At 39.4% G+C, this 19,175-nt stretch overlaps 1 protein-coding gene across 1 annotated transcript in view; it reads right to left on the bottom strand.

Annotated features, from left to right (window-relative positions):
- Nucleotides 1–15,398: 15,398 nt before the first annotated feature.
- The window catches only part of LOC133852305 (pentatricopeptide repeat-containing protein At1g11290, chloroplastic-like), a 3,861-nt gene continuing 84 nt past the window's right edge, over nt 15,399–19,175 (bottom strand). Inside the window, exons 1-2 of the mRNA XM_062289038.1 lie at nt 19,009–19,175; nt 15,399–18,940 (exon numbers count right to left, since the gene is read on the bottom strand). The exon at nt 19,009–19,175 is cut by the window's right edge and continues 84 nt beyond it. Of these exons, the coding sequence (XP_062145022.1) occupies nt 16,838–18,940; nt 19,009–19,026 (2,121 nt within the window). The 5' untranslated portion in view covers nt 19,027–19,175 and the 3' untranslated portion in view covers nt 15,399–16,837. The remainder of the gene's footprint in view (nt 18,941–19,008) is intronic.

The following is a 19,175-nucleotide window of genomic DNA, read 5'->3' as shown; positions in this document are numbered from 1 at the left end:
CGATCCGTCTCCTATCGAGAGTGGAGGATCATCTTCACAACTTTGGCCCAACCGACAATATTATGTAGAGGCACTTATGTAGAAGATATCTATGGGAAGTTGCTATTAGTACTCTGACAGATCACAAGTGTCCAAGAATTGAATTGGCATCCATCAGGTCAGACGCCACTCCAATCCAGAGATTCGAGGCATTATTCGTCATAATTACTTTGAAAGAGGCGGCAATTGTCAGATACAAATTATGGAAGATCCAAATTCAGAAATTGAGGTATTTAATTCTCTTACATTCTAAATTCAAATAAGAGAATTAGGGGGGTAACTGTTGGAGAAATAATCAGCTCCAAAGACACGTGGGCCTAAGGTAGTATCGGGGGCTAAGCCCATCGGGGGCTGAGCCCATCGGGTTGACCCAGCCAGATTAGACTTAAGTACAAGACCATCCATTATCTCCAAAAAGCCGCATATCCCAAATATATCAAGATAGACTTCTATCTCATCAAATATGGGATAAGGTACCTAATAGAATGACATTAGCTAAAGAGAGTGTCATATCCAGTTTGGACTCTACTACCCAATTTGAATTCTATGAAGATAAGATTAAAGACTATGTGATCTAGGACTCAGACTCCTAATTAGATTATGTTCCAAGCACTCTAGTAGTTTCATAACTGTGAACTGTGAGTCTATAAATAAGACTACTACGTCAGGTATTTTTTGCAGGCAGATTCTCTAAGCTCTGAGATTATTGATACTCTCCAGAAAATAAATAGTTTGAACTGACTTAGGCATCGGAGTGGGGGTTTGGTCGGCACCCCCACGAGCCGACAAGTCGTTTATTATTTTACAGATTACGAGGAGAGCGAAGATCAAGGAAGGCAACGAATCACAAGGCAACACGTCACCGTACCGAAAACTGTACCAACACACTTCGTCAACGAAAATCTGTGTGTCTTTTACTTTCCGTTGTGCTTAATTTTTGTTGACACTTGTTGCACACACTTTATTTTTAGAAGTCAATTTCGATTTTCAATTGGTATCAGAGCTTGGTACACTCTGAGAAGATTAATTTCTTGAGTGCTATTTTTGACTTCTATTATGGCTAATTTGAGTATGGATAAAGTTGCTTCTGTTTCTCATGATATGTCTATTCATAGAACCATGTTTGTTAAGCCTATCATGTCTCATAGTCATACTCAATCTAAGCAAAAAAGGGAAAATCAATCTGTACCTACATGTCATCACTGTGGTATTATTGGTCATATTTGTCCAGATTGTTTTCAACTTAGGTCTCAGAAACCTTGGAACAATACCCTTTTCCCTAGAAAAGATGAACCAGGTTTTGTAGAGCAAGTCAAAATGCTAAGTGATCAAGTTAAACTCATTAGTGAGAAATTAGCATACCTCACCCCTAATGAGCAAAGATCTGTCCTGGTTAATAATCAAAAAGCTTCCAAACAAGTCTAGATTAAAAAGGAAGACAATCTGTGTTTAGTTTCTCATACTGCACTAAAAATTCTTGATACTTGTTTGTGGTATTTAGATAGTGGCTGTTCTAAACACATGACAGGTGATAAGACTTTACTAAAAGAAGCTCATATGGGCAAAGGTGGACGGATCACCTATGGAGATGGGAACCAATCCAAAGTCATTGGAAAAGGGATCATCGACATTCCAGGCCTCGGAACATCTCAGGAAGCTTTATATGTGGAGGGGCTCAAGGCGAATCTCCTCAGCATCAGCCAGTTTTGTGATAATGATCTGGTGGTGCAATTCTCCAAGAAGGAGTGTAATATATTTGACAGCAGTGGCAAATGGCTCATGGGAGGAGAAAGAACTGTTGATAATTGCTATGGTCTTTCTGGTTTGACTACAGATCCTCAGATCTTCTGCAACAAGGCAACCATAGATGACAGTGAGCTGTGGCACCAAAGGTTAGGGCATCTAAATTTCTCAGATATGCTGAAAATTGCAGCAAAGATGTGGTTAAAGGTCTGCCCAAAATGGAGAAGACTGGAAAGGGAATCTGTTGTTCTTGTCAACTAGGGAAACAGACTCGTGCAGCCCATAAGAAGACCTCAGGTATTCAAACTTCCAGAAACTTAGAATTACTGCACATGGATCTCATGGGTCCCACTAGAACTGCTAGTCTAGGTGGGAAAAAGTATATTCTGGTTATTGTTGATGACTTCTCTCGATATACTTGGGCTATTCCTATTCTGGAAAAATCTGATGCTTTTGATACAGCTCAGAGCACTTATTCAAGAAGATTCAGGTTGAGCAAAATTGCCAGATTATGAGATCCGCAGTGATCATGGAAGAGAATTCGAAAATTCCAAGTTCGAAGAATTCTGTCTCTCGTATGGAATCAAGCAGGAATTTTCCTCACCTATCACTCCTCAGCATAATGGAGTTGTTGAACGGAAGAACAGAGTAATTCAGGAGATGGCTCGTGTGATTATCCACTCAAAGAATCTTGCTCAACACTTCTAGGGGAAGCTGTAAACACTGCATGTCATATCATCAACAGGGTCTACCTGAGGCCTGAGACAAACAAGACTCCCTATGAGATTTGGCAAGGTAAAAAACCCACAGTAAAGTACTTCAGAACTTTTGGAAGTAAATGTTATATACTTCGTGACAGGGAGAATCTGGGGAAGTTTGATACAAAGAGTGATGAAGGTATATTCTTGGGATATGCCACAAACAGTCGTGCCTACAGGGTATTCAATAAAAGAACAGAGACTGTGATGGAATCTATAAATGTAGTCATTGATGATGAAGAAATTCAGAGATCAATCAGCAGGGAGAAAAATCAACTTGATTCAGTTGACGTTTCAACAGTTCCAACTGACATTATTAAGTCCTCTCCAAACGTGTCTCCAGATGAGCCTCCCTCTTCCCCCACGACTTCAGATATCACTCCCACTACTTCCGAAGATGAGGATACTCCTGCTAATCCTCCTAAGCAATCATAGGTGAAGCACAATCCTCCTCCTCAGCAGCTTCTGGGGACCATAGATGAAGGACGTAGGCTCAGAAGTAGAGTCATTCAGCCTACCAGTGAAGTAGCCAATCAAGTCTCCTACAGTTGCTACCTTGCTCAAACAGAACCCAAGAAAGTTGATGAAGCCCTACAGGATGAAGGATGGGTATCTGCAATGCATGATGAGCTCCATCAATTCACCAGAAATGATGTCTGGACCTTGGTTCCTCATCCTGCATAACAGAATATTATTGGTACCAAGTGGATCTTCAATAATAAAACAGATGAGCATGGCACTATGGTTCGAAATAAAGCCCGTCTTGTTGCACAAGGATATACTCAGATAGAGGGAGTTGACTTTGATGAAACTTTTGCCCTGGTTGCCAGGTTAGAATCCATCAGAATTCTCCTCTCTATTGCTTGTCATCTGGGTTTCAAGTTATATCAGATGGACGTTAAAAGTGCATTTCTAAACGGTGTTCTTCAAGAAGAAGTCTATGTAGAGCAGCCAAAGGGCTTTCAAGATCCTCATCATCCCGATCATGTGTACAAGCTGAAAAAGGCTCTATATGGGCTCAAGCAGGCTCCTCGAGCATGGTATGAGCGTCTAACTACTTATCTCTTGACTAAGGGATTTAATCGGGGACAAGCTGATCGAACTCTATTTATCAGAAATCAAGGTACTCACAAACTTATTGCTCAAATCTATGTTGATGACATCATTTTTGGAGCTACCTTAGATTCTCTCGCCCATGAGTTCTCTGAAGAAATGAAGCAGGAATTTGAGATGAGCATGATTGGAGAGCTGAACTACTTTCTTGGCCTTCAAGTCAAGCAAACTACTGAAGGTATTTTCATCTCTCAGTCAAAATATGCTAAAGATCTTGTCAAGCGGTTTGGTTTGGATGGAAAAAGTTCTTGCCCGTACTCCCATGAGTACCAGTGTCAAGATTAGTAGTGACCTTGCATGCAAATCTGTTGATCCATCCTTTTACAGGAGTGTGATAGGGAGCCTCATGTATCTTACAGCCAGCCGACCAGACATTGCTTTCAGTGTGGGAGTATGTGCTCGTTTTCAGGCCAATCCTAAGGAATCTCACCTCATTGCAGTAAAGCGTATCATCAGGTATGTCAATGATACCCTTTCTTATGGCATTTGGTATTCTAGAGAAACAAACCTTGTTGTTGCAGGATACTCTGATGCAGATTGGGCTGGAAATGCTGATGATCGAAAGAGCACCTCTGGAGGATGTTTCTATGTGGGGAACAATCTTGTTGCATGGATGAGCAAGAAACAAGCCTCCATATCTCTCTCCACTGCTGAGGCTGAGTATATTACTGCGGGTAGCTGCTGTACCCAATTACTGTGGATAAAGACATTGCTGGGGGACTACGGATTCTCTCAAGATACTATGATTATCAACTGTGATAATACTAGTGCCATCAATATTTCCAAGAATCCCGTTCAGCATTCACGGACCAAGCACATCGACATCAGACATCACTTCTTACGTGATCTTGTGGAATCCGAGGTAGTCTCACTCTCATTCATCCCCACTGAAAACCAATTGGCTGATATTCTTACCAAACCTCTAGATGGTAGCAGGTTTGAGTCCCTTCGAAAAGCCATTGGTGTGTGTGCCATGTCCTAGACATGATGTTCCATGCTGGGATAAGCTTCTTGCCCGCATGATGTTGTTATAAATAAAAAATAAAAAATAAAAAAATATTGTAGCAGGTTGGTCCCTTTTAAGGTATGTCAACTCTCTCATGCATTTTACTTGGTTTATTAGTTCACTATGCATGGATGAATTTTTCTTACATATGGTTGAGAACACAAATCTGACATATGCAAAGGTTTCCTGCTCACTTGCTTTGATTGATAGCTTCTTTTCCTCATGCGATGAAAAATGTGCACTATCTATGACTCTCCTATAAGGTACATCTTTCCTTCTCTGACCTTTTTGTTTCTAGAAATTCTGGATAAGAGAAGAAGTTTTTGATACGATGACCAAATTGACCACATGCTAGTTGAACCTAGCACCTATAAACTCTGGCATTCCCTATAGTTTGCAGCACCATAAGAAACAAGCAGTTCATCATATGAAATCTATGCTTTACAGTATATATTCACTGCTTATGTGCTACATTTGCTTTATGCCTTGCCCTTTACGTGCAAGTAAAACATTTACGTAGTCCTCCATGGTACAAGTAAATCACTTAGGTGATGCATCGCAGGGGGAGTGTATCAGATGAGGGTGGCTAGGCCCTAGTAAGGTTTGACTTTTGGCTTATCTTCCATTTATTTTCTCTCCTGTCTAAGAAAATCTGGTTGCTATTGGTCAAAATATTGAAAGTCATACCTTATGGGTAAAGGTCTTCACACACCCACACATTGCATGAGAAAATAGTGCTACTTTCCGTACTCGAGTTGCAAGGGAATCTGTGCCTATCTTATTTTTGTCTATCAACTGTATGTTTGAATAATTTTGATATGCTTTGTGTCTAATTTCTCAAGACAGGGATACATGCGCGTGCTCTTATACTTGTGAAGGACCTATCCATGCTGCTTTTTCTTCTTTCCATTCAGCTTGATGTTTTCCTTCCTTTTTGTTTGTAAAACTGGTTGACTTATATTACTCTGTTTCCGGGGTCCTTCTGAGACCGTTAGGGGGAGTAATTTTTATGACAGTTTGTTTTTATTACTTTGTTTAACCCTTTGTCCCTTTGTGACAAAAAGGGGGAGTAATTTTAATTTTTGGACCGGGATTGTATTTCTAAACCGGTCAAGTGATTTTTATCCCAGAATGGCCAAAGGGGGAGTTTATTAATATTTTGGCCTCATTCTGTGTTTGGACAAAATCACTTATGTGTAAAGATGCTGTAAAAATGGATTTCACTTGTCAGAGCATTTTCAGAAGACTCTGCACTGCGAAAAAGATAAAAGATTTCAGATTCCCTGTCAGCCATCCGGATGACGTGTCATCCCGTTCGGACGCCCATCTGTCCACTGTTCCATCCGTCCGGACGACGTGTTCATCCCGACCGGACACCAGACAAACCAGCATCATCCGTTCGGACGACGTATCTTTTCCATCCAGAGCCTACACTGTATCGAAAAGCTTATGTTCTAGCTTGCATCCGTCTGGACCTCTTAGTAGCCCGTCCGGACGTCCATCAGTGATTGATTAGCTTCAGATTCTTTCCAAGTTCAGTATATGGGAAGATCAATTTCAACCGTCCGGACGATGTGGTTTCCCGTCCGGACTTTATCATAAATAAGGCAAAAATCGCAATTCAAATGTCACCGTCCGGACGTTAGTCAGCATTGGTCCGGACGCGCGCTCATCAGTTAAGGAAATTGCTGATTCGACTTCAACCGTCCGGACATCTGCCTCTCTTGGTCCAAACACACGCATAGCAGATATGGAAATTGTGTGATGAAGAATTGCCGTCCGGACGTTCATCCCCCTTGGTCCAGACGCGCTAAGCCTTATATGGAAATTACTTGCAACGGACGTGCTATCATCCGGATGTCAATGTCTCACCGTCCGGACGCGGCTCTTAAATAGGAAAGATTTTCAGCGGAATTTTTGAAAAATCCTGTCGCACAGTTGTCCGTTCGGACGGCCCAAGTTCACCGTCCGGACGGCGTCCGTACATATTATAGCAGTCACCCATTCTGCACCTCAGCCTATAAATAGAGGCCCCTGGGCATTGAGAACTGGAAGAATTCGGTATTGAATTCCACAAGAGCTCAGAGAAGTTCAAGATCCCTCTGAAACTGTTTCAAGTGTGCTGCGCTACAACTGAAGTCTATCTTAAAGGTCGGCTCTAAGGTAAGAAATTCCATTGAAGACCCCTTCAGGTAGGAGACCTGGTTGGGAAGCGTTCGTGTTGGGTTACACGTCAGAGAGCAAGGTACGACCACTGCATCGGTACATGTGAGTGTTACTATCTTGAATCTAGCTTCGTCTTCTGAATAGTGGAATTCCTGGGTTTGGCTGCCCCGGAGTGGTTTTTCTCTTGATTGAGTTTCCACTTCGTCAACAAAAATTTGTGTGTCTTTTACTTTCCACTGTGCTTAATTTTTGTTGACACTTGTTGCACACACTTTATTTTTAGAAGTCAATTTCGATTTTCAGTTAAAGTCATGACTAGTTTAGTTTTGTAGCCTTTTTGACTCAAGTTAGTAAGCTCTTAGGGGTATTTCGACACCTAGTGCCCTAAAGCCATCTGGTTTGGGAGCAATAGCCTAAAACTCATTACATGGGTCAATTAGAAAGCTTAAGAGAACTAAACATTGCACAACCTAACCAAAAAAAAAGAAAAAAGAAGAGAATAAAGCTCTTGCTATTATGCCTTGGTTATTCAATTTGATGTGGATCCCAGTGAATTTTGAGATATTTAGTCATTGCACATTGGAATTAATTTGAAGCCTCATGATTATGTGTTAGTTCACCTTACATTGAATTGAACTTGTGATGCTTCAGCTTGTCGTTTTTAAGTGGTTAGACTTTGGAACTCTATTTATACTAAAGATGGAGTTTATCTTTTTAAGCTTACTAATGAATGAGAATCGGAATTTTGGTGACACTTAACTCTTTGGAATAAACATGAATTTTTGCATAATGTTTGTGAGTATCATTCATGGCAAACTCTCACGAGACTTCACTCATCCACTAGGGAGTTCTAGGGGTTTAAAAGGCTTATTCCATACGCTAAATGCAATAGTGTTTCCTGCGACAGAGGAGGTAGAGTAGTTATTGTTTTAGTTTTCCTTTTATTTTTCAATTTTGCATTGCTAAGGGACTAGCAATATATAAGTTTGGGGGTGTGATAAGTGTTGAATGTTACACATTCAAGCCCCTTAATTTACATATGTTAAGCTCTTAGTTTTGTTATAATTTGATGTTTTGTGTTGTTTTTGTGTTTTCTTGTATTTTACAGGTTTTGGAAGAAAATCCATCAAATTCCAAGATCATAACAAAGTCGGCAAACTCACTTTTGGAAAGATTCAACTCCAAATCAATTTTGAATTTAAGGAAAGAAAAGTCGACAAAAATTCGTTATTTTTGGAAAGAATCCAGAATGAGCACATCTCATAATTTAATCATAAATTTCGACTCAAGTATCAGATTATGACAAAATTGGTGGCGTTAGAAAGATAATAACAAATTAAACAAATATATCATAAATAGGTTTTTCTTAATTCGGACGTTTACCATACCAAAATCGCCTCGCAATAAAGAACCGCAAATTTGTACGAATTTTGGAATCCTTTTCCTACTTGGATGGAAATTTCAGAAAAGGAAAAAACTTGTAATTATTCTATTTGGACTAGAAGACCTATTTATAATTTTTCTAGGATTTCTAGAGTAGAGCTTCTCTAATCCCTATAAATAAGCCTTTAACCTTTGAACAAAAATACACACAAGCTTTGAGGAAGAATCAAAGGCTACATCAAGAAGGAGGTTCTTTCTAATTTTTATTTTCTTTTTTCCTTTATTTATTTTCTGTATGTATATAATTTTAGTTTATATTAGTTGTAACTAATACTTTAGTTAGGGCTCGATTGAAGCCCTAATTATGTATCGTTAAGGTTTTCAATTGGCGCCTTTGCTACAATTCATATATTGATGCTTAACTTAATTATTTCCTATTTTGTTGAATTCCTCTCATGTTTATGCTTGATCATCATATATGCATGTGGTATAGATTTGTTATTTATGTCAATTTGGATGACCGAGTCCTGGCATAATAAAGTAACAAAAGAACCCCATCACAGGTCCTTGGATTAATCAACATAAAGACAACTGAATAGATACCATGTTTCAATTTGAGTGTGTTTACCGATTTCCATAGATTTATGCTTTCTTGAAGAACAACTTAGTAGATACCATGCTAAATCCTTCAAGGAAGAAAAGAGTTTGAGTAGATACCATGCCTAACTCATTACTTAGAGAAATTAATAGTTTTAGGAGAAGATACCATTCCCTTGTGGCTGGTAAGCATTAAGTATTAAGTTATGATGGTAGCATTGTCATTGTGAATCTTATTTGAGTATGATTAGCGGTGGATATTGAAGCCCTACCTTATCTTCTATTATATTTTCGCAATATTTTTGTCTCTTTTCTTTTATTATCTTTATTTCTTTTCACTCGTCTTAATTATTTAAGGAATCTTTTAAGTGTAATTTATACCAATCCTCGTGGGAATGATCTCGTATTTTTCTGCTATACTATTATTTTGATCTTGTGCACTTGCTAGTAAAACGTACAAGTATTTGCCTATTTATTGAGGTAGATATTTGCACAACACATTCCGAAAGGCCACATTGTAAACAAGATATGAGATTCTTAGCATTCACAAAGCCAAGCCATTGTTTTACCACACAATGAACTTCCACAAATGCATCAAAGAAGCCATTTGCATCAGAAAGTATCCAAACAATATCCACAAATGCGTCAAAGAAATTACATGACCATCCAAAAGATAATCATATTCCCTTAATCATGTTGGGTTATGTAGAAGAACAGATTTCTTATCCATTTAACTTCTATATAAACAATATTAATTTTTCTTTTTTGGTTAAAAATGTTTTAAGTAGTTGAAAATTAATGTCCAAACAAACTTATATGTGGTGGGTCTTATTATAAAAGTTTTTTTAAACAAATAAAAAATAAAAAAATAGAGAATGAAGAAAGAAAACACAAACATGATTCCTGATTCTAGTTATGTGGAAGAGCATTCCTGATACGTGCAACGAGGTCTCATACAAATGTTTAGTGATGAAAACGTTTTTTTCATGCTCAATAATGTTTCAAAAAAAAAGAAAAAAAAAACTAAAAACTCAAGGAATCTGGGTGTACACTTGTGAACTCACAAATTTTTCATTTATTATTTTATTTTACATATATTAAAAGAATTATATAATTACTTTTGTTGATACAGTTTCCGATATGGTGTGAATTTGCACATTCCTCTGATATTCTTCACGCTTCTCAATAATTCTGCAAAACAATAAAAACTAAGGGACCCTTCCGGGGATCCTCTCCGATGCCTAAATTAGCTTATGTGAGAAAAATATGCTAAATGCATAAAAAAAAAATTGAGTCTTAGTTTATACCTAGGGTATGAGTCTATTTATAGGCAAAGAGGTGGAGTCAAACTTGAATTAGGATTCCTGCTCCTTGTTGATCTAGAACTGCTGCCAGAGTTCTAATTGGATTTTGATCCTTTATTAGACTTCTGATCTAATCATTCTTCTTATCTGATCTCTTATTTGACTTCTGATCTAATTGGACCATGAGTCCTATCCCAATTCCACCAGAAATAAGACTACTGATCAAACTATACTTGGACTAATTAGAGTCATATCCCAATTCTCTTGGGGATAGGATCACGAACTGATCGGATTATGACTACTTACTTCAATTCAACTTGGAGTAGAGTCCTAATCCGAATTTACTGAGATAACTGATACCTGATTTCTTTGGAATAGTTGCTAAATGTCTATCTCCTCCTTGGATCAGGTTGAGTGGAATTTATCCCTAACAGTTACCCCCAATTCCCTTATCCGAAGCTTGCTTGAATAATGGGAAATCTATGTCTGAGGAAACATGAGCTTTGTCTCCTTCTAAAAACCTGCTAACCTGCAAAACCTGAGGGTTAAATCTTACCCTCCATTACCTTCTTGTTTTTCCTTCGGGTTTTCTCCCAGTCTCATGGAATGGCTAACTCTTGAAAACTGCAAAACCTGAGGGTTAAATCCGACTCCTTGGCTCTCTTTATTTATTTCTCTTGGTAAGGATTGATCCAAGATGCTTTCTTGTTACTCTCGGCAAGGACCGATCCGATAGTTTTTCTTTTTACTCTCGGCTAGGACTGATCCAAGAGTTTTCTTCTTGCTCTCGGCTAGGACTGATCCGAGAGTTTTCTTCTTGCTCTTGGCTAGGATTGATCCGAGAGGTTTCTTCTTTCTCTTGGCTAGGACTGATCTGAGAGGTTTTCTTTTTGCTCTCGGCTAGGACTGATCCGAGAGGCTTCTTCTTTCTCTAAGTTAGGACTATTCTAAGAGGTTTTCTTCTTACTCTCGGCTAGGACTGATCTGAGAGTTTTCTTCTTGCTCTCGGCTAGGACTGATCTGAGAGGTTTTCTTCTTACTCTCAGTTAGGACTGATCCGAGAGGCTTTCTTCTTACTCTCGGCTAGGACTGATCTGGGAGGCTTTCTTCTTGCTCTCGTCTAAGACTGATCTGAGAGGCTTTACCTACAAAAGAAGAGACATCAACGGACTCCCGGTCCCAGACTGGGAACACTCCGATGCTTAAGTCAGTGTTCTATTCTTTTATTCTGAAAATACTTATTCCCAAATCTGGGGAATTTTCTGTATTAATTATAACTAGTCTGAGTTAAAAATAAAAGTCTAGTTCTTTGCAAACATAAATGCTAAAAATAAAGGTCTAGCCTGAAATTCCCGAGAGTCCTTTCTACATGATCACGAGCAGATTCTGCTGTTGCCTCGGCTCTCTACACCGTGGGCTTTTGCTTCCTCGATCCTCTCTTCTTTCTATGTCATCTCGGGCATCATTCTTTTTATCCCTTTCGTTTGGCTGAGGACGGTCTCGGGGATAATAATCCCGTGGCTGTTGATCTCGGGGTTGATAGTCCCAATGATTTCGGGGCTTGTTATTTCCTGACTAGTTCCGTTGCTCTCCCAAAAACCGAACCAGCTTGCCATTCTTTATGAATTCTTCTGTTAACAACCTTAGGGTTACGCACCCCATGGTGTAATGACCTGCTTGTTTATGAAAATCACAATACTTGCCTGCACTCCTATAAGGAGGATTACCTGGTATCTTTTGTGGTTCCCGGTCTCCTGCGCAACAATTCGAAATTCAAGGCTTCAATCTGAGCTTCTAACGTTGCTATGTGATCCTGGTCTCCACCGGGCGGTGGGGGCTGTGGATTATTCTGAATAACCGGTTCCAGTGGGGCTCTGGGCTGTCGATTGGTCTGACTTCCGGAACGTGTGGTCATCACCATGCTAGATCTTCTTTTTCTTTTATGAGGAACAAATAATCGATTCCCATAGACAGCGCCAAACTGTTGGTATAGTTTCAAGTATGGTGTGAATCTGTACGTTCTTATGATGTTCTTCACACTTCTCAATAATTCTGCAAAACAATAAAAACTAAGGGATCCTTCCGGGGGTCCTTTCCGATGCCTAAATTAGCTTCTGTGAGAAAAATCTACTCAATGTATAAAAAAAATTGAGTCTTAGTTTATACCTGGGGTATGGACCTATTTATAGGCAAAGAGGTGGAGTCAAACCTGAATTAGGATTCCTGCTCCTTGTTGATCTAGAACTGCTGTCAAAGTTCTAATTGGACTTTGATCCTTTATTAGACTTCTAATCTAATCATTCTTCTTATTTGATCTCTTATTTGACTTCTGATCTGATTAGACCATGAGTCCCATCCTAATTCCACCAGGAATAGGACTACTGATCAAACTATACTTGGACTAATTAGAGTCATATCCCAATTCTCTTGGGAATAAGATCACGTACTGATCGGATTATGACTACTTACTTCAATTCAACTTGGAGTAGAGTCCTAATCCGAAATTACTGAGATAGCTGATACCTGATTTCTCTAGAGTAGTTGCTAAATACCTATCTCCTCCTTGGATCGGGTTGAGTCGAATTTATCCCCAACAACTTTCCATTGCAAAGTTACAGTTTTTGGAATAGAATGTTACCATTTTCCCCCCAATTTGAAGGAAAATGTTATCATTTTCTCCTAACATGATAAATTAAACTTCATTTTCATGAGCCTGACTTGGATAGTTCATTGAAAAAGAGAAGTCCAATAAAAAGACCATTGCAATCACGTCCAATTAAACTAGACTTAACTTTCTATATATCAGCAAATTAATCCAAATAGTTATGTGAGTGAGAGGGACATGGGCAAGAGTACTTGAATGTTATATTAACAACCAACTTTGCAGATTTTATACAGATCTTATATATATAGAATAATTATTTGGTAATGATAACTATGAATTCTTTCCCAAAAATTTACTGTTGATACAGTTTCCGGTATGGTGACGTGTCGCCTAGTGATTCGCTGCTGGGTTCTGATCTACAACCTCAATTCTGCAAAAGAACAAACAACTAGTCGGGGGTGCCGACTACGCCCACTCCGATGCCTAAGTCAGTTCAAATCAATTTTCTGAAGAGTGTTTTTAATCTCAAGAGCTCAGAGAATTCGTGTTTTCATACCTGGTGTGACTGTCTTATTTATAGGCCGGATTTGCGGTCTTACCAGAATTCTTGACGCCTAGTTGGATTAGGAGTTTGAGTCCTAGCTTGGTTGAACTTCAACCTTATCTTCAGGGAATTCGAATGAAATTGCAGAGTCTGAAGTTGATTGCGTTCATACTTCTTTAATCTTAATTCCGTGTCAATAACTACCTTATCCCATTAATTATGGAATTGAGACTTGTCCCTGATCTTCTGGGATACTATCTTTATCGCATTCTAAGACAACTGCGGCATACTTCAGCCAACCTCCGAGGTGATAATATCTGAGAGACTTATCCCTGATCTTCTGGGATACTATCTTTATCGCATTCTAAGACAACTGCGGCATACTTCAGCCAACCTCCGAGGTGATAATATCCGAGATGTATTCGCTCAGACTTGGAGATCTCGGAATATTGCCGCACCATAACAGGGTTGTAGAAGGTCCGAGATGTTGTTACACCGAGACGTTTATTACTCCGAGGTGTTGTCATACCGGCTTGATATTACCCCGAGGGGCCATCATACCGGCTTGATATTACCCCGAGGCGTTATTACTCCGAGGCACAAGTATCCGAGATATGTTCGCTCCGATCAGACTAGGAGATCTCGGGATATTTCATACTGTCATCAGGTTTGATAAGACCGAGATGTCATTATACCTAGACGATCTTCCTTTGCTGGGTCGTAACGAATGTCCGAGACGTAACTCCGAGATGTTTCAGAATCCACATGTCTTTGAGGTTAATTTTATCCCCAACATTTACAATCATAATTACATTTTTTCCCAAAAAAAAAATAAATAAGAAAAGAAATCATAAAAACTTAACCTGGTCTGAATCGGATCTGGTTGAAGAAATAATCTACTCAAAAGGACGCCCATGAAGAACGTGTACAACCAGAACCCAAAACAACGAAAAATGTAAACAAGAAATAATCGTAAACTTATGTTAAAAAAATAAAAAAATAAAAATAAAAATTTAGAAAAACCTAACTTTGCTCTTAATTGGGTCTAGTTTTCTGAAATAATTTGCTCAAAAGGACGCCGGTGAAGAACGGCTACAACCAGATCTTGGAGCCAGCTGGAGAGAGAGAGAGAGAGAGAGAGAGGTGAACTAGATCTGGGACGGCGTAGGTGACGGTCGGCCGGTGGAAACGGCACTAGCGAAATAGGTTGCTTGGCTGGGGAGAGAGAGAGAGAGAGAGAGAGAGAGAGAGAAGGAGAGAGGCGAACTAGATCTAGGACAGCGCAGGTGACGGTCGGCCGGTGGAAACGGCGCCAGCGAAATAGGTCGCTTGGCTAGAGAGAGAGAGAGAGAGAGAGAGAGAGAATGCCAGTGGGAGAGAGGAACGGCCGAGGAGAGAGAAACAGCCAGCCAGCTGATTTCGGGAAGAGAGAGAGAGAGAGAGAAACATATCTCCGAATCTTTATATATTATGATTTTGTGAGATCAACATGTGATCCAACATGCCATATTAGCATTATGAGTGTGCGCGCACGTTTTTTTACGAGAAAGCATAGAGCAGTTTTTACCTTTTTAATTAAAGTAATCAATATTGTAAGGATAAAAATGGGATTTGATCATAGTTTAAAGACCAAATATCATATTTTGATACTTTTACTTTAAAAACTTCAAAGAAAATCAAATTAGAATAGAATATTCAGAAATTTTCACAAGATAATCTTTATTTCAAACAATGATTTAAACAAGTGGGATCACTTTCCCTTTTCTTTGAGAAGAATTTAAAATATCTTGGATTATATTGGCATGAAGATAGGTCTTGAAGATTATGAGCAAATCCAGAAGGAAAATGTTATTTAGTATTCTTTCATCCTTCTCTCATCTTTCCCCATCAAAATCATCCATTGAATCTTAGGTGTTGGTCCTACATATCCAATGACTAATTTTTAAAATGAAGGATGAGAGAAAAATGGAAGAATACTAAATAGCAAGTCTGAATCCAGAATAGATGACTCAGGCACTAAGTAATATTGTATGTAACTTGTTTCAATTCTCTCTTTTTTTTTCACTAAGAGACTATACCTTGCTTTTACAACATAGTAAACAGTGCTACACTGCCCTTCTTACTCAAAAAGAAGGAACAATTATGAAATTCACAAATGATATTCCAAAAAGAATATGACAGGGAGACTACAGCAGCCAAGAAATAAAAATAAAAAACTTGTACTACATGAGAAACGTATATAAGATAATGTTCTAAAACTGAGCTTTCTAGTCACAAAGGTCTTTAATTCAACTAAGGTCAACTATGCATTATCCCATTATGACCAACAAAGAACTCTGATATAACATTATAACTCAGTCCCAGTGCAGCCGGAATGCCAAAGAGATGTGAAGAGTAGATGGGAAGGGCCCTGTTGCCGCTTCTAATTAGAAGTCAGTCCCCAAATTTTATCACAGACCACTCTAGAAAATTCTAGATATTCACCTTTCAATTTTGCATGAAATTGCATCCTCTGTATGGTGTATCTGCGAAACATATGCTTGTGCACTAATTTTTTATCAGTCGAGAGAGTTGACTTCCCTGGGAGACATTTATTATTTCCAGCACCAAACAGAACTTTTTCAGAGCTGGGGTCTTCTTAAAAGTGATATTCAACCTCTGGGACTGATGCTGATCAGGAACCATTAGAAACACAGTGATCTCATTCACTTAGGACTTGCTCCCTATATTCTTACCTTCCATTCACCTTATAGGAGAATATTATAATGCTATCGGATTTTGCATCTGTATTGCTGACCTTTAACTCACAAACTGGATGACTCCATTAGGACCACCAGATCCTCAATTTTGTCTTCTATGCAGGACCTTCTCACCACAATTGAAGTGGGAAAAGTTTATTAGAATTCTCCAATGAAGTCTTATTCAAATCAGGGAGCATAAAATGATCATATTCAGGAATCCAATATCCTACTCTCTCCATTGATGTTATTTTGCGGGTTTTGCTGTTAGTATCAGGCTTTCAGATGTTGGAAGCACATACTTCTGAGTTTTATGGAGCTCAATTCTCAAGGGGATCGTTCAATCTGACCACGAAAATCTTCATGAATTTCAGGTAAAGATGAACAATTAGCGTAAACCTACAGACTAACTGAACCAAGTTGAACATATACAGCAGAAAACTCAACACTCTTTGACTCAGCTTCACCAATCTCGCAAAAGCTCTCGAAAGAAGGTATTGTCCCCACAAGATGGCATGCGAGGATATAAAAGTTTTTGGATCCTAAATATTCCATATTTTGCAACTTCTGAGGCAAATACATGCAAGTGATGCAACAGATTTCTTCTAGTTTGCCACAGACAAAATCTCTTAATAAGTTGGTCATGTTGAATGTATCTCATCGCATCTTAAACATGGTGAATCTGACCAGCCAGCATCCTAGGAGGCATGAGAGGTTTCTCCAGACTACCTGACATATTTATTGGTCATGCTTGTTCGAATCCCCATCTAATCTTAGTCAACAGCATTCCCTTCTTAACTACAGAAGAAATACAATACTAGAAATCAGCCCATAACAATTATCACCAATAATCCCCACAAGAGCATGCGCCTTCATTAAAATGGTGGAATCTGTGAGCATCTCTCACTATGATTTCCCTCCCTGTAACCTTAGAGATAAACTTGGTAGCCGTATGACAGTCCCCACAAACTCTAAGATTCTTCCTAATTCTAATGACACTATCGGGTCCTGTATTCAATAGCCCAAACACAATCGCCAGCTTCTCACTATGCACGCACAACATCTTCTCCTTCGTCTCTTCCTCAACATCGTGCAATACAAAGTTCAGATCAGGGGTGTACCCTTCTTGTCGAATCCTATTTATCACTTTCTCCAACTCTGAATAGATCAAATTAGTTTGTGGGTGTGACTGATCCCCAGCCACAAATGTATAAACCTTGTTCTTAATCTCTATAATTGTGTGGCCTGCAATTTTCCTCACCCCTCTTTGTTTCATCAGAGCTCTAATCCTATGGGCCTTGTTTCTTTTGCCAGAGGATGCATAAATATTGGATAAGAGAACGTACCATCCAGGGTTCTCTGCATCTAGCTCAAATAAAGATTTTGCAGCAACTTCAGCTAGTTCTACATTTAAATGTATTCTACATGCTCCAAGCAGTGCTCCCCAGACACCAGCATCTGGCCTTGCAGGCATTCTCTCAATAAAGTCAAGGGCTTCACTTAGTCGCCCAGCTCGACCCAAGAGGTCAACCATGCATGCATAATGCTCAGGTCTTGGTGTAACTTTAAAATCTCTACTCATGGAATTGAAGCACTCCCATCCTTCCACAATCAAACCGCCATGACTGCAGGCTGACAACACAGCTAAAAATGCAATATGGTCAGGCTTTATTGAGGCCTTCATCTGATCAAATAAATTGAGGGCTTCTTTGCCATGGCCATGTATTCCATATCCTGAAATTAAGGTGCTCCACGAGATTATATTTCTTTCCTGCATCCTATCAAAAATTTTTCTAGCATATACCAAACTTCCACATTTCACATAGAGGTCGATCAGAGCAGTTTCAAGTGCTATTTGATTTTTGATAAAGATCCGAATAAGAAACCCGTGAATGAAACGTGCTTGCTGGAAAGACGCTAAATTTGAACAAGCATGAATCACACTCAAAAGGATGACAGAATCAAGAGAAATTCTTTGTGATAACATCTGTTTAAAGAGCTCTAAGGCTGTGAGAGGCAAATCAGCTTGCGTGTATGCTTCAATCATGGATGCCCAAGACACCAGATCCTTCTCAAGGATTTCATCAAAGAATCCTCGAGCAATGTCGATTTTCCCACATCGTGCGTACATCCCCATTGCTGCACTTCGGACTGACTGATCCAAATCAAATCCGCTATCTATCACAACTCTACAAACATCATCAGCCTCGTTTTCTCTGAATACACATGCCATCACATTTAAGATAACAATCCTGTTTGGTCTGATTCCCTCTTCCAACATCCGTGTGAACAACGACAGTCCTTCCTCGTAATGCGCATTGTGTGCACATGCACCAATCATCGAACTCCAAGAGACAATACTTCTATCAGGCATTTTATCAAACATTAGCCGAGAAATATCAAGACGCTCACATTTACCGTACATGGCAATGAGTGAATTACCAACAACGACATCTGATTCATACCCAAGTTCTATCACATTACCATGAACTATAACTCCGACTTCAAGATTCCGAAGAAATCCACATGCCTTGAGAACAAAAGGGAATGTAAAATTGTCAGGTTGAATGCCCAGCCCTCGCATTTTTCTGTATAGAAGCATGGAACGGTAATATAGGCCATTGTCGACGAAGCCTCGGATTATTACATTCCAGAGGAAGCCATCTGAGGATTGGGAGGTAGAGAAGAGGGAATAGGCATGAGACATGGAGCCTAGAGAGGCGTATTGAGCAATGAGGTTGGTGGAGAAGAAGAGGTTTAGGTGAAGATGTGATCTGAGCATTGAGGCGTGGACAGATTTCAAAGATTGGAGGGTCCTGCATTGCTTGATCGATGAGATGCATGTATCTGGCTCGACTGATCGGAGAAGGAACTCCGTTTGTGCTTCTGCGTGGTAGAGAAGGCAACGCGAGTGGTAGTGCAGAGGACTCAACGCAGCTAACTTCTGCATGAAAAAGAAGGCCCTAACTTCTCTTGGAAAGAAGAAGAACAAAAACAAAAATCCTCCCGTACCTTCACACAAATTGGCATCGACAGTTCTGACAATTTTAGTCTATGCGGCACCACGCGTTCAATACAAATTCTGGAAAGCTGCGGAGACGGCAAAAAGAGGCCGCTATCCTGTGTTGCATTAAAAAAGAGGAGAAGACCCGAGAGAAGAGCGTCTTCTCTTAGGTTTC

This window comes from Alnus glutinosa, chromosome 12, assembly GCF_958979055.1.
Source record: "Alnus glutinosa chromosome 12, dhAlnGlut1.1, whole genome shotgun sequence".
In the NCBI taxonomy this organism is placed as follows: Eukaryota; Viridiplantae; Streptophyta; class Magnoliopsida; order Fagales; family Betulaceae; genus Alnus; species Alnus glutinosa.
The sequence above is the reverse complement of the archived record's forward strand: the minus strand, read 5'-3'. Positions and strand labels throughout refer to the sequence as shown.